Source organism: Delphinapterus leucas, chromosome 3 (genome assembly GCF_059928025.1).
Source record: "Delphinapterus leucas isolate spDelLeu-1000000601 "Yukka" chromosome 3, BTC_Dleu_Yukka2, whole genome shotgun sequence".
Classification (NCBI taxonomy): domain Eukaryota; kingdom Metazoa; phylum Chordata; class Mammalia; order Artiodactyla; family Monodontidae; genus Delphinapterus; species Delphinapterus leucas.
In genome coordinates this window covers 92,344,810-92,357,359 of record NC_143131.1, presented here as the reverse complement: position 1 = coordinate 92,357,359, position 12,550 = coordinate 92,344,810, and the positions used below count along the sequence as shown (strand labels likewise).

At 41.1% G+C, this 12,550-nt stretch overlaps 1 protein-coding gene across 1 annotated transcript in view; it reads right to left on the bottom strand.

Annotated features, from left to right (window-relative positions):
• The window catches only part of CAMK4 (calcium/calmodulin dependent protein kinase IV), a 232,622-nt gene extending 224,956 nt beyond the window's left edge, over nucleotides 1–7,666 (bottom strand). The window contains exon 1 of the mRNA XM_089908425.1: nucleotides 6,897–7,666. Coding sequence (XP_089764551.1) covers nucleotides 6,897–7,624 — 728 coding nt within the window. The 5' untranslated portion in view covers nucleotides 7,625–7,666. The remainder of the gene's footprint in view (nucleotides 1–6,896) is intronic.
• Between the last annotated feature and the right edge of the window lie 4,884 nt (nucleotides 7,667–12,550).

The window sequence follows — 12,550 nt, the reverse complement described above, 5'->3', positions numbered from 1 at the left end:
TTATCTCCATCCGGTATTAGTTTTATTTATTTATCTATCTCATATTAGATTAATTGTTGGTGCCTTACAAGGAAACTATACATGTGGAGGCCAAGTAGTGTTTTATTTATCATATTCATTCATACTCTATCCCCCTCACCCTGCCCCCTGCACCATAAATTGCCTAGCTCATAGTTATTCAAAGGATCAGACTTGTAACAGAGAGGACATTAAGTGGCATGAAGACATGGAATCAAATAACAAGGAATCAAAAAATGACAACATCATTCTCTTTTCAATTATTTTCAATCGTCTGATTACATCAAGAAGAAAACCTCAATTTGTGCCACTATGGTTTTAACTTTGCTAATCTTTGATAATCTCCCTTTTTAACAAAGAGAAAACAATTCTCAGGCTTGGAGCCTTCTGGAGGCAAGAATTTCTAGCTATGATTTAGGAAAAATGCTTTGTTCTTATTGCCTCTATTTATGGGATGAATACTGGTTTTCAATTTAATGAAAATAAGTATTCTCAGTAAATAAATTTAGGTTAACAAAAATGAGGTGATTTAAACAAAAATATTAAGCAAATTATAGCACAGATGGTATGCATATACAACAGAAATCAACAGTAATACACAAAAAAGTCAGAAACATTTGGTTGTAGCAGATAATCAATAAAGCCAAATGACTTTATTCCATCAAACTCCTTGTTAACCAGCTACATAACTAAAAGAAAATCATGTAAAAGACTAGCTTCAGGCTTCTGAGACAGTGGTTCTCAACACTTGATAATGTCTAGAGACATTTTTGGTAGTCACAATTGGTGGGGGTGGGGTGGCTGGGGGAGGATTGCTTCTGGCATCTAGTGGGCAGAGGCCAGGGACACTGCTACACATCTTACAATGCACAGGACAGCCCCACATCAAAGAATTATCTGGCCCCAAATGTCTACAGTGCCAAAGTTGAGAAACTGCTCTGAGAGAAAGAGCAAGCTTTACAGGTACTACCTTTTGCCCATCATTATAAATCATCCTCTATGCAGCACTCTGTCCTGATCTGATCTGCCACTGATAAGATTGCTGAGGAAAATCTCCCACCCAAACCTTTCATTATTTTACATCACCCACACAGCCACTGCCCTCCATTAGCAATTAGAATTTTAAAATAGACTGCACTGAAGAGTACATGTTCTTTGTATGCTAATACTATGCCATCAATATTTAGATCTAACTTCCTAATTAAACCATTGGAGTTATGAAATTTTCAGATTTTCCTGCACTATCAAATAGATTTTTAAACGTAATTAAGGTAAAGATTAATACAATTTGAGTAAAACTTTGATCCTAGCTGCTATTGACTTCATGTAAAGTTATTCTTTGGCTTGAACTATATGGTTCATTGACTCAAATAATATATTTTGCAGAATAAACCTGACCTTGAAATTTTTAAAATTCAGTATTTTTTATTAGATGTTAGCTTTCATGAAAGGGAGTCTAAAGAGAACTACTTTTTAAGCTAGCAAAAAAAAATCATTAACATAAAACAACATAACAATTAGTAGCTGAAACAGTTCGCTTGGCTACCACTCAGTACTTTATTCTCAAAAGTATTATTGCAAACACATAATCCACACAGATGTGTCTGAGGGTAAAGCATTTACAAGAAAGGTCTTTGAAGCTATTTTGTGGTTAGTGTTTTCGTTCTCTTTCTTTTTTTTCAAGTAAAGTTCACCAGAACAACTTAGAAGCTGATAGCACCTGTGTCTTTTTATTTTTCCAAATTAGGAGTTATTTTTACCCTTGCAACAGTATTTAAACATGGAAAAAGAGTGCATTCTTAAAATAATGAGCCTATCATAATCTTCACTTGACTTTAAGGCTCTTTACAATGAGAGTATTTTCAAATTTAGCATTTACTATGTATTAACTTTAGTGGTTGGCATAGCTTGGAGGCATTTCATGCTTTTAAATTCAAGTTGATTTAACTCCTAATTCTGACATGCCTGTGGTAAAATGATAGCAAAGGTGAAACTGAATCCCTTTCATTTCAGAGCCACAAAGCACTCTGCCAACAGAAAAGCAGCATTATTTTCAACACCAACAAGCTACAGAGGTGGCAGTTATCAATACTGCCAAGAAAGGAAACCAGTGCTGAGTGAGATTAAGATCATGGTCACACACGTCAAACAGGTCACCAGATTTCCCTTTCCTTGGGGTCCTTAGAACTGAGATCATCACATCAGGACCCACAGTGCCTGGCCCACTTTGTTATCATTCATTCATTCTCTTCAAAATCATTTGTTGAGCACCTGCTGAGTACTGAGTACTGTGCCAGGCAATGAGCACACAAGAGTGAACCAGCCAAATCTACAGACCCTGCCTTCCAGAACTTGTAGTCAGTGTTGGTGCGAAGAGCCTGTGCAGCCCCAGTTTCTGTTCTCCCAAATGCAATCCCACCTTGCTACTGTGTCAACTGCCTGAGAAGAGAATCAGGTGCACAGAGAACACGAGAGGGACTGAACAAGTATACTTTAAATTCCTAGTGAGATAAAAAAAAAACAACAACATCATCCCCAAAAGAGCTTAAGATACCAAGTACAGTGCGTGTGGCAGGAGATCCATAGCCAGCTGTGGGGATACGCTGGATAGGCTGTGGGGCCCTAAAGGACAGTGGGAGGGAAAGACCAAGAGCCCAAGAAGCACTGGCTAAGAATGGCTCAGGAACGGACTTGAACAAACGGAAGGAAGGGAAAAGGGAAAAGAGAGGATCCGATTCCTCCCCAGCCAGGAGCACAGGTTGGAGCCCTCCTTTCAGAAAATGCACACTTTGCTGTTTCCTTACAGGAAGCATTTGCTGACCATTACCTGGGAACAAAGTTACATGTTACCGAGTGGACTACAGCCCTGCTCAGGCCTCTGGATTCCTCCACTCCACAGTGAAGGTGCTCCTGGTCCAGCCTCCTGAACTGCTCAGCCAGTCCAGAATACACTCCACTCAGCAGGCCTCGTGGAGAAACCAGAGTTTTTCCAATAGTGTTTGAAAAGGGAAACCCAATAATGTTGGAAGGAAAGACAGGGGGATTTTTCTTTACAGAGCTATGCAATCAGTCACTACTCAATGTTACCAATTGTTCTGCATGGCATCTTTCGAAAGGAAGATACTCATACTCATACTTTCATCTGGCATACACAGATTTACGGCCTAAAACAGTACTTTTCAAACTGAATCACAACCTACTAGTGGGATGTGAAATCATGTAGGTTCAACCAATATTTTTAAGGAACTAGAATAAAATTAAACAGCACAGAATAGGAAATATTAGAGTACACTGCTGGTAATAAAAATAAACATTGTTTTATGAAGCTTTTATTTCCATTTTATATACACATATGACTCACTATCTAAATTTGTTTCCTGAGCAAGAACACACATAACAAGGGATCCTATATAATTATGCTTAAATTAGGTTGCTATATAAGTTTTTTTTTTAAATTGTGAATCAAGTTGGGTGGTGGGCAGGTACTGAAAGTCATTAGCCTAAAGAAACTATAGTGAAATGTAATGGAAATTAAAAAAGAAAAGATTCCAAAAACTCAATTTCTATGCTGAAAAAGAGAGCAAACCTAAGTATTTCTCAAAATACTTTAATTCTGTGATTTTCACACTTTTATTCTCTTGTCCTAATTATCTTTCATTTGCTTCCCTGAACTTGTGTGTGTGGGGGAATACATCTGATTTTGTTACAAACATTCTTTCAATCTCATACAACAGACAGAAACAAAAGGTGAGAAATAACTGAAGAGAGAACATGGGTTTGGATGCACAGGGCCAAATCATCACCACAGAGCAGCCCAGGCCAAATCCTGTCCCTCTGTTTGCCAAACCACCCGGCAGAATCTGGACCAGAGAGAGGGTCCCTTCTCCCTTGGAAAAACCTTTAAAATACCAATTTCTCAAATCACTGGGCAAAGGACCAACCACTCTTTAAGATATGGAGTCCTGAACAGGATCACGGTCAATTTATTTTTTTGAGTAGAACTGAATTTGTTGTAAACTTGATTTTTGTAAACTTTTAAACAAATTTTATAAACATAGCAGTATTTTCAAATGTGGTTTTTGGGAAAATAAATTAGTTTGCCTGAAACTCTTAGATAATTCCTTTCAACACCCTTCGGCCCCTGCTTCAGTCCCTGCTTCAGCTCCTGCCTCACCCTCATCCTGAAAAAAGAAAGCTATCACATCTACCCTGGTCTGAATGGATTGGTGGATTGGTGCTATCAGTACCATCCAGGGGATTCAAGTGGTTACAGCCTTGGGAATCTTGTTCCCTGAAATCCCCAAATACATCCTCAAGCTATGTTGCCCTAATGGTCATTTGTCCAATTTTCTTGAATTCAGGAGTCACTAGTTTACAACACGTAATTGTAATAGATTACTGTATAACTTAATCTATACTTGATCTGGAGGGAACTGTCTGCTTACAACATGTAATTGTAATAGATTACTCTATAACTTAATCTATACTTGATCTGGAGAGAACTGTCTACATCCTGGAACTAACCAAAATGGCACCACACAACACTAGGGGCATTGTTCTCTTACTCTTAATAACAACTGTGTTACTAATGAATTAAATATTTTGGCTTTAGAGTCACCACTGGCAGGCAGACTTGGCCCAAGACTGGGAGTAAAGAGAGTAAAGACTTGAAACCAATAGACTGAGCCTCAACTTTATCACTTGTGAGGAAGAAAACTAGTCACTCAGTCAATATCTACAATTATAATTCTGTTGCATTCTCTGGCTTTATAGATTCTTACTAATTGTATTTGTAACAGAGCTGCTTTATGTTTTAGGTTTATTTTGTTGAAAAAAAAACAACTTTGACCATGAAGTGATAATATTTCTCAAAGTCTCAACCAAATGGAGTAAGTATGCACCTCACCAATTCTGCCATCTACAAAGAACTTACCTAATATACATGAATACTGAAAAAGAGGACAGAAGTAACAATTTTAAATCTCTTCTCAAAATATTTTAATTCTGTGATTTTCATGGTAATCAAATGATTAGCTAGCAGAGTGACAGTCTTAGCAATATATAATTGATTTATATTCACGCTCCAAAATTTAGTACAAAATATAACAAGCTGTTTTAAAAAGTATAATAAACTCCAAATTCCTTAGGTTTTCCCTATGAAGTCTACCATCTAGTATATACACACAATTTGTAGTTTATTTATTTTTCTACACATTTTCCCATTCCTTACATTAAAGGAAATTTCTTGAGCTTCCTGAGGGCAAAGCTTAATCACAAAGATAACGTGTGCTGATGGTAAGTCATAGCCAATTAGGAGCATCTAAGGTAAACATTACTCAGAAAGCAGTTAGATTTGGTGTTGAGACAGTCCCTGGAGTACCATCAGGCACTTCCTCTACTAGGTGGCAGTTTCTAAAACTCATCAATTTTAAGTAGATTATCACTTTAATCAGAAGTTTACACTGTTCCACTGCAGCTCATCATACAATTATGTAGGCTTCAAACCTTACAAAAGGAGATATTTCATTTTCAACCTACTAGGGAATGCATACTACAGCAGATCTTCAGATGAACATTGAAAAACTTGATCAGAACAGGATGTTTATGTATGCATTATTCAATGCTCAAATATTCTGAAACATTTTAAAACAGTGGCAACTCCTAAATTTTCATTCAGAAGTTTTGCTTTTCTTCCACACCTTCTGCACTCAGTGAGCCATTAATAGTAGTGGCAATTCGGAGGGGAAAAGTGGCCCTTACAGTCCCACTAGGTACCAACATCCAGAATCCCACACTGTAGTCTCCAATGCCATGAAAAATAAAATGGCTGTTAGCTAAACTGTTTCCAGCAAAAAAAGAATGGAAAATAAAATTGCAAAGAAATAGTTAAGTACAGAAGCTTCAACCTGTTAAAAGCTGAAATTACATCTTTAGATTCCCTATAATAAAGGGCCTGGTTCTAAAATGAGTGTTGAAAAGAAGTCCCTTACCTATGGATAGCAGAAAGGAAAAAAGGAAAAAGGAAGGAAGGGAAAAATATTTTTCAATGGATAAAAATATGAGAACATATGGCATCATTCACATGGCAAAACCACTACCTGTTTGGATCTTCACAGAAGGGATGAGGAATATTTCTACAACCCCAGGAGGTGGTTTTCTGCATACATAATTTAAACAAATCACTCCAGCACATGAAAGAAGAGCCGCAGAACTCTTCTCACTAATTACCACCCCAAGGGCTGCTTTTTCTTTAAAGCCACACTAGTTCATTATTCTGCCTTCAACTCTCTTACATGATTCATTTCCCCTTCACTCCTGAGCAGACTCTGCAGGGAAGCTAGTGTTTAAGTTTAATTTCTAGTGCCACTTGCTTTGAAGAGCTTGATGAGGGGAAAGAGAAAGAATCTAATTTAATAATTCTGTCATGATTTGGAGAGGCTCCCTCCACCCCCCAATCCAAAAAATAACTAGACAAACAGGACCCTCTGGCAAGATATAATCGTGAGCAAAGACACCAGTTGGGAAAGCAGGGCCCACGTGCGGTGGGAGCTGTCACGCAAGGGAAGTGGCAGGCGGTGAGGAGGAGGGAGAGTGGGAGAGAGTCGGGCTGCTGCTAGCAGCTGCACCGGCCTGGGCGCTCCCGGGGAGACCCGACTCGCACTTGCACGGTGCTGAGCTCTCTCCCAGAGCGGGTAGAAACCGGAGGGCAGTGAGGCCGGCTCCCGCATCCTCGGGAGCTGTCGCTGCGAGAGGGAGAGCGCCCACTGCGCGCCGCGGGCTTCCCCAGAAGCCCGAGCCCGCGCACAGGGCGCCCGGCTCCACCAGGTCCAGGGCGCCCCCCAACGCCCCAGCTCGCCACCCCGCCCCCTCCGCCTTACCGTCCCAGCTCCGACTCCACCTCGAAGAAATCGCTCAAAGCATCCCTGTTGGAGCCGTCGATCCAGTAATCCGGGATGAGGCTCCCGGCCCCCGGGGCCACACTGGCGGTGACCGAAGAGCAGGACGAGGAGGAGCACGAGGGCACCGTGACTTTGAGCATCTTCGCGGCGGGACTCCGGAAGCCGCCGCCGCGGTCGCCACCGTTGCCGGAGCGAGAAGCCCCGCCGCCAGTCACCGCCTGCGAACGCAGGAGCGAGAGGTGGCGTCCTTCAAACACACGCACACACCCACGGCCGCCTCCCCCGGCGCCGTCAGCCGCGCTCGGGCTGCGGTTCCCTTTCTGCACGCTCTGGCGGGAGGGTGGGCGGAGAAGGGGCCGAGGAACTGGGAGACGGTGTGGAGGGAGAACCCCAGTCGCCGCTGGCGAGAGAGAGGAGGCGGAGGCACTGCAAAGGAGAGTGATTCCCTCCCCCTTCGGTCCTTCCCTCCCTACCTCCCTCCACCGTGCCTTTCCAACCCCCCTCCCTTTTTTTTCCTTTCTCCCTCTCTGGCAGTGGCTGCGGTGGAGCCAGCTAGGGCGCCTCCGGATGCTGGAGACTGGGGAAGGCACAAGGGCCAAAGCATCATCCCACGCTACCTCCCGCTGGAATCGGGTGCCTGGAAGAGACCGAGCGCACAGGGACAATCGCTCCGAGTGTTGAGCGCCCAGCGCGCTCTGGGAGCACATGGGTCCGGGTGGCCAGCAGGATGGTGAGAAAGGGACCTGGCTGTTGCTGGCGCAACTCATCTCTCCTTGAGCGCGTCTAGTTGGCGAGCCCCTCCCACCCAGCACCAGCTAACCTGCCATCCCTTGTTCCTCCCTCTGTCAAAGGTTATATTGACGGATGGGAAGGGTGTCCTCTGGTCGCCGATCCTCCAGGGCTCCAATGCCCAGAGCCAGTGAAAGCTGGAGGAAAGGGAAGTGTCTGGGTCCACGGTGACCTGACTCACCTTTGAATGAAGTCTTCAGTTGTAATAGGTGCTGCCGTGCTGCTGCTGGCACTGCATCCTGTGGCACTTTTGGAGCTCCTGGAAGGGCGGGTATTTGCTATGTCTAGTTGACTCCCAGCTTCTGAAGGCTAGCAACAGAAGTGACCCAGAGAATTACAGGTTTGGAAGGGCCCTATGGAATCCAACTAGTCCAGCCCTCTGCCTTAAAGCAGGACTTGTCATCATTCATGACAGAGAAGACTGCTACATTTAAAGCTCTTTCCTCTTCCCAAGAGATGTGTCCCATCACAAGCATTCTAATGTCTGCCCATAAACCTTTAGGCTATCCTTCTAAGTATTGGTTAAATCTATATCATTTATATTTCTACCCTTGAACTTTTTTTAGATTTCAGCAGAAATGAACAACAATTAGTCATTATATTCTGTAATAAATCTTTGTATATATAAAGACATTACATCATATCTCATTTCTGGCTAAATAACTTTAAGCCCTTTATTTAATCTTACTTCACAGGTATTACTTTTAGTCTTTTTTCTTTTCTGACTTTCCTGCAACATGCATTAAACTCTTCTCAGTGTGTCCCCATTCCTGATTACACCAGTAAACACGGTCCAATAGTTTCCACTATTACTGATTAATTTCTTACACTTAAGAGCTTTTGTGCTATATTGGTGAACTACCAAAAACAAAGCAAAACCAAAAAAAGCAAAAACAAACCCCCCAAATCTAACCAATTAATGATAGGAATTGACCCTTAGTTGACAGAAAATGAAAAATAAACTATACAGAAACTATTCTTCACAGGTAATTTTATGAAGATTAGCATATGATCAGTTTACAAATGGCCTAAAAAATAGCAAGTACATGTAGATTCACACAAATTCAATTAATACTGAATTATATGGTGAAAGACAAAATGCTCACATGACTTGTTACTTTTCAGAGAATGAATTCACTAATCTTCACGTTAGAAAACCAAGTATACAAGCAAAGCAAACTGATGAAGCTCTTGAAAGTAAATTCTAGTTCTTACTAAATCAGTTTCCCTTGGCACTGGCTGGTGGTGGGATGGGCATGAAGTAGTGGCTAGGTCACTTTTATTTACACCTTTTTGAGGTAAGTCCTGAAGTGGCAGCACTGCATGTAGATACCTGCCTGTTGTGAGCAATTCTTTTATTCACAATTCTTTTCAACTCATGAGTTGAAAGCAAGCATATTACACTGAAAGAGACGGTAAACCTTTTTTTCTCCTGCTATTTTAGGGAACAATAGCTAGAGAAAGACCATTTCATGATACAGAGGTGATAGTAGAATTGATATTTACATTCAACATTGGTTTAGTTATTTGACACCTATGCTTTTCACAACTGGCTTTTCTAAAAGTGTTATTAGCTGCAGATTAAAAAGAGGGTATTTGGTTTCATGAATGTAGTTTATTTAAAAACTGAAGATGAAAAAATTTATTTTAAAACAGATGGAACAGGAATAGAATCTATGCAATTTATTGTCACTCATTATGCAATATCACCTAAAATGACAGAAAAGAAACAAATGCATATATCCACAAAAAGAAAGGAAGAAATAATATCAACTAAAACTTAAAATCTTGGAACAAATGAACAGTGGTCACTCACTCAGAAGACTGGGTAGACCTGAAACCCAGATTTGCAATGGAGAAGCCAATATGAAGAAATACAATTCTTACCACAGAATTCCAGAAATGCTCAGGAATTAGAGTACCAGATCTTTCTAAAAGTGGAGTGAGAATAAGACATTGGTTCAGTGCTTTTTTATAAGAAGCTCTTAGGCCTCTACATTTCTTCTTCTATCATTCACAGCCAAAAAACACACTTCCTAAGTTCTTCGAAAAGAGAGCACATTTAATCTTTGGAAATTTTGAACAAAAAATAAAGTATGTCTTAGATCACAAGGTATAGCTACAAATGTATTAAACACAAAGGGATTCATGAAACTCTACATAATAAACTGAGACTTCCAGGTCCAACAGGATCTCAGGATGCTGAAAAATAGGCTTGTATCTATCACAATCTCAGCCATGCAGAAATTGGAGGATTCCTCAATGAGAAAACTAAACAACCCAAGGTGAGGGGGATCTGTGGATACTGACAATTAGGATACCGCCCCTGCCAACAAAGGAACTTGGTTTTTGTTAACACCATACAGTGAAGCCCATCATTGAACAGGATAAGGAACCCAAAGCTACTAATGAGCTATTTTATGTCTCACTCAAATATAAATGGACAAGTTTCCATTCTGGTATGGCAAAGTAGCTGGTATGACTAACCTTCCTGAATATGACAATTATAAACTCTGAACTAAGTATAAAAACAGTTATTTAAATGTGCAGAAAGAACCACCAAAATCAGAAAACTGGAAATGATGCAACCCATGAAAGAAAGGAACTCTTCTGAATAAGATGCACATTTATTCAGCTTTTCCTCTGAGGGCTCTGCAGGCAGCACAACTCTTAGTTGCTTGAGGTGTCAGAAAACAGAATTCAAGCCTGGCAGAGAGGCTGAAAATTGAGGAGGAAATTCCAGAAAGAAGGGACCACAGTGGAAGAATCCAAAAATCTACATGTAGATGTGCTCAAATAATAGGCTAACCTCTGAGCTACATATATGTGTGGGAAATTCTGAGGAACCCAGCAAAAAGGACAAAGCAATAACTGGAAGGTTGAAAATGGTAAGAAGAAATTTTAGCTGTTCTTCACCACAGGGGAGACATGGTTTGAAATATGAGTCCCATCAAATTTAACTGTGGGTTAGAAGAAAAAAAATCTATTCAGGAAAAAGATAATGGAATCCAGAATCTCTCCAAAGAGTCACTGACAATCCAGTCTACACACACACATGCACAAACACACACACACAAAGACTAGATACATGAAGTGGTAGGAAAATGTGAACCATAGTCAAAAGAAAAATCAGTCAACAGAAACCAACCCCAAGATGACTCATAGGTTGATATTCATGGACAAATTATTTTAAACTGCTATTATAAATATGTTCAAATAATTAAAGGAAAAGATAGTCATAATTAGTGTACAGATGGGTATTCCTATCAGAGATATGAAAATGATTCAAAATAAACCATTAGAAATTTAAGAACTGAACAAGCAAACTACCTGGAATTTGGGGGAGAAAATCACTCAAAGGGTTTACAGAAGTGTGCAGATTGCAGGAGAAAGGGTGGGTGAACTTGAAAATAGAATATGGTATCCAACCTCCAAGATCATCCCCACTGATTTTCACTTCTTAGTATTCATGCTCTTCTGAGTTTACCTACTACATTAAATTACGGTTGACTTATGTGACAAATAGAACATGGTGGAAATGAAGGTGTGTGATTTCCAAGGTCATAAAAGCATTGCAGATTCTGCCCTGATCTCTTAGATTGCTTATTCTGATGGAAGCCGTGACATGAGGCTACTCAAGCAGCTCCAAGGAGATGCTGATGGGGAGAAGAACCAGCTTGCATGAGAGTAAGCCACAACTGAAGTAGATTCCCCAACCTCAATCAAGCCTTCAAATGACTGCATCTCCAGCCAACATTTGACTATAACTTCATGAGAGACCTCAGCTGAAAACACCCAACAATTCAGAATTTCAGATGATTCAGAATTCTAAATTCATAGAAACTGTGAGAGCTAAATGATTATTGCTGCTATAAGTCACTGAATTTTGGAGTAATTTGTTATGAATCAATAGAGAACTAATAAAAACAGAAATTATCCAATCTAGAGAACAAAAAGAAATTTTTTTTTTTTTTTTTTTTTTTGCGGTACGTGGGCCTCTCACTGTGAGCACAGGCTCCGGACATGCAGGCTCAGTGGCCATGGCTCACGGGCCCAGCCGCTCCGCGGCATGTGGGATCCTCCCGGACCGGGGCACAAACCCGTGTCCCCTGCATCGGCAGGCGGACTCTCAACCACTGCACCACCAGGGAAGCCCAGAAAAAATATTTTTTTAAAAATGAGCAATTCTCAGTGAATTTTTGGACAATATCAATTTGCCTTACATGTAACTGAATTTCCAGGAGGAAAGGTGAAAGATTCCGGCAGAAAATTTATTTGAAAAAATAATAGTTGAGGGCTTCCCTGGTGGCGCAGTGGTTGAGAATCTGCCTGCTAATGCAGGGGACACGGGTTCGAGCCCTGGTCTGGGAGGATCCCACATGCCGCGGAGCAACTAGGCCCGTGAGCCACAACTACTGAGCCTGCGCATCTGGAGCCTGTGCTCTGCAACAAGAGAGGCCGCAATAGTGAGAGGCCCGCGCACCACGATGAAGAGTGGCCCCCGCTTGCCACAACTAGAGAGAGCCCTTGCACAGCAAAAATAAATAATTAATAAACTCCTACCCCCAACATCAAAAAAAAAAAAATAGTTGAAATGTCCTCAAATTAGGTAAACGACATCAACTTACAGATTCAAGAATCTCAGAAACCCAAAGAGAATAAATAGAAATAAAATCATACATAGGTCTATCTAAGTCAAATGCTCCCAACAATAGATATATATATATATATATATATTTATTTTTCTGTACGCGGGCCTCTCACTGTTGTGGCCTCTCCCGTTGCAGAGCACAAGCTCCGGACGCGCAGGCTCAGCGGCCATGGCTCACGGGCCCAGCCGCTCC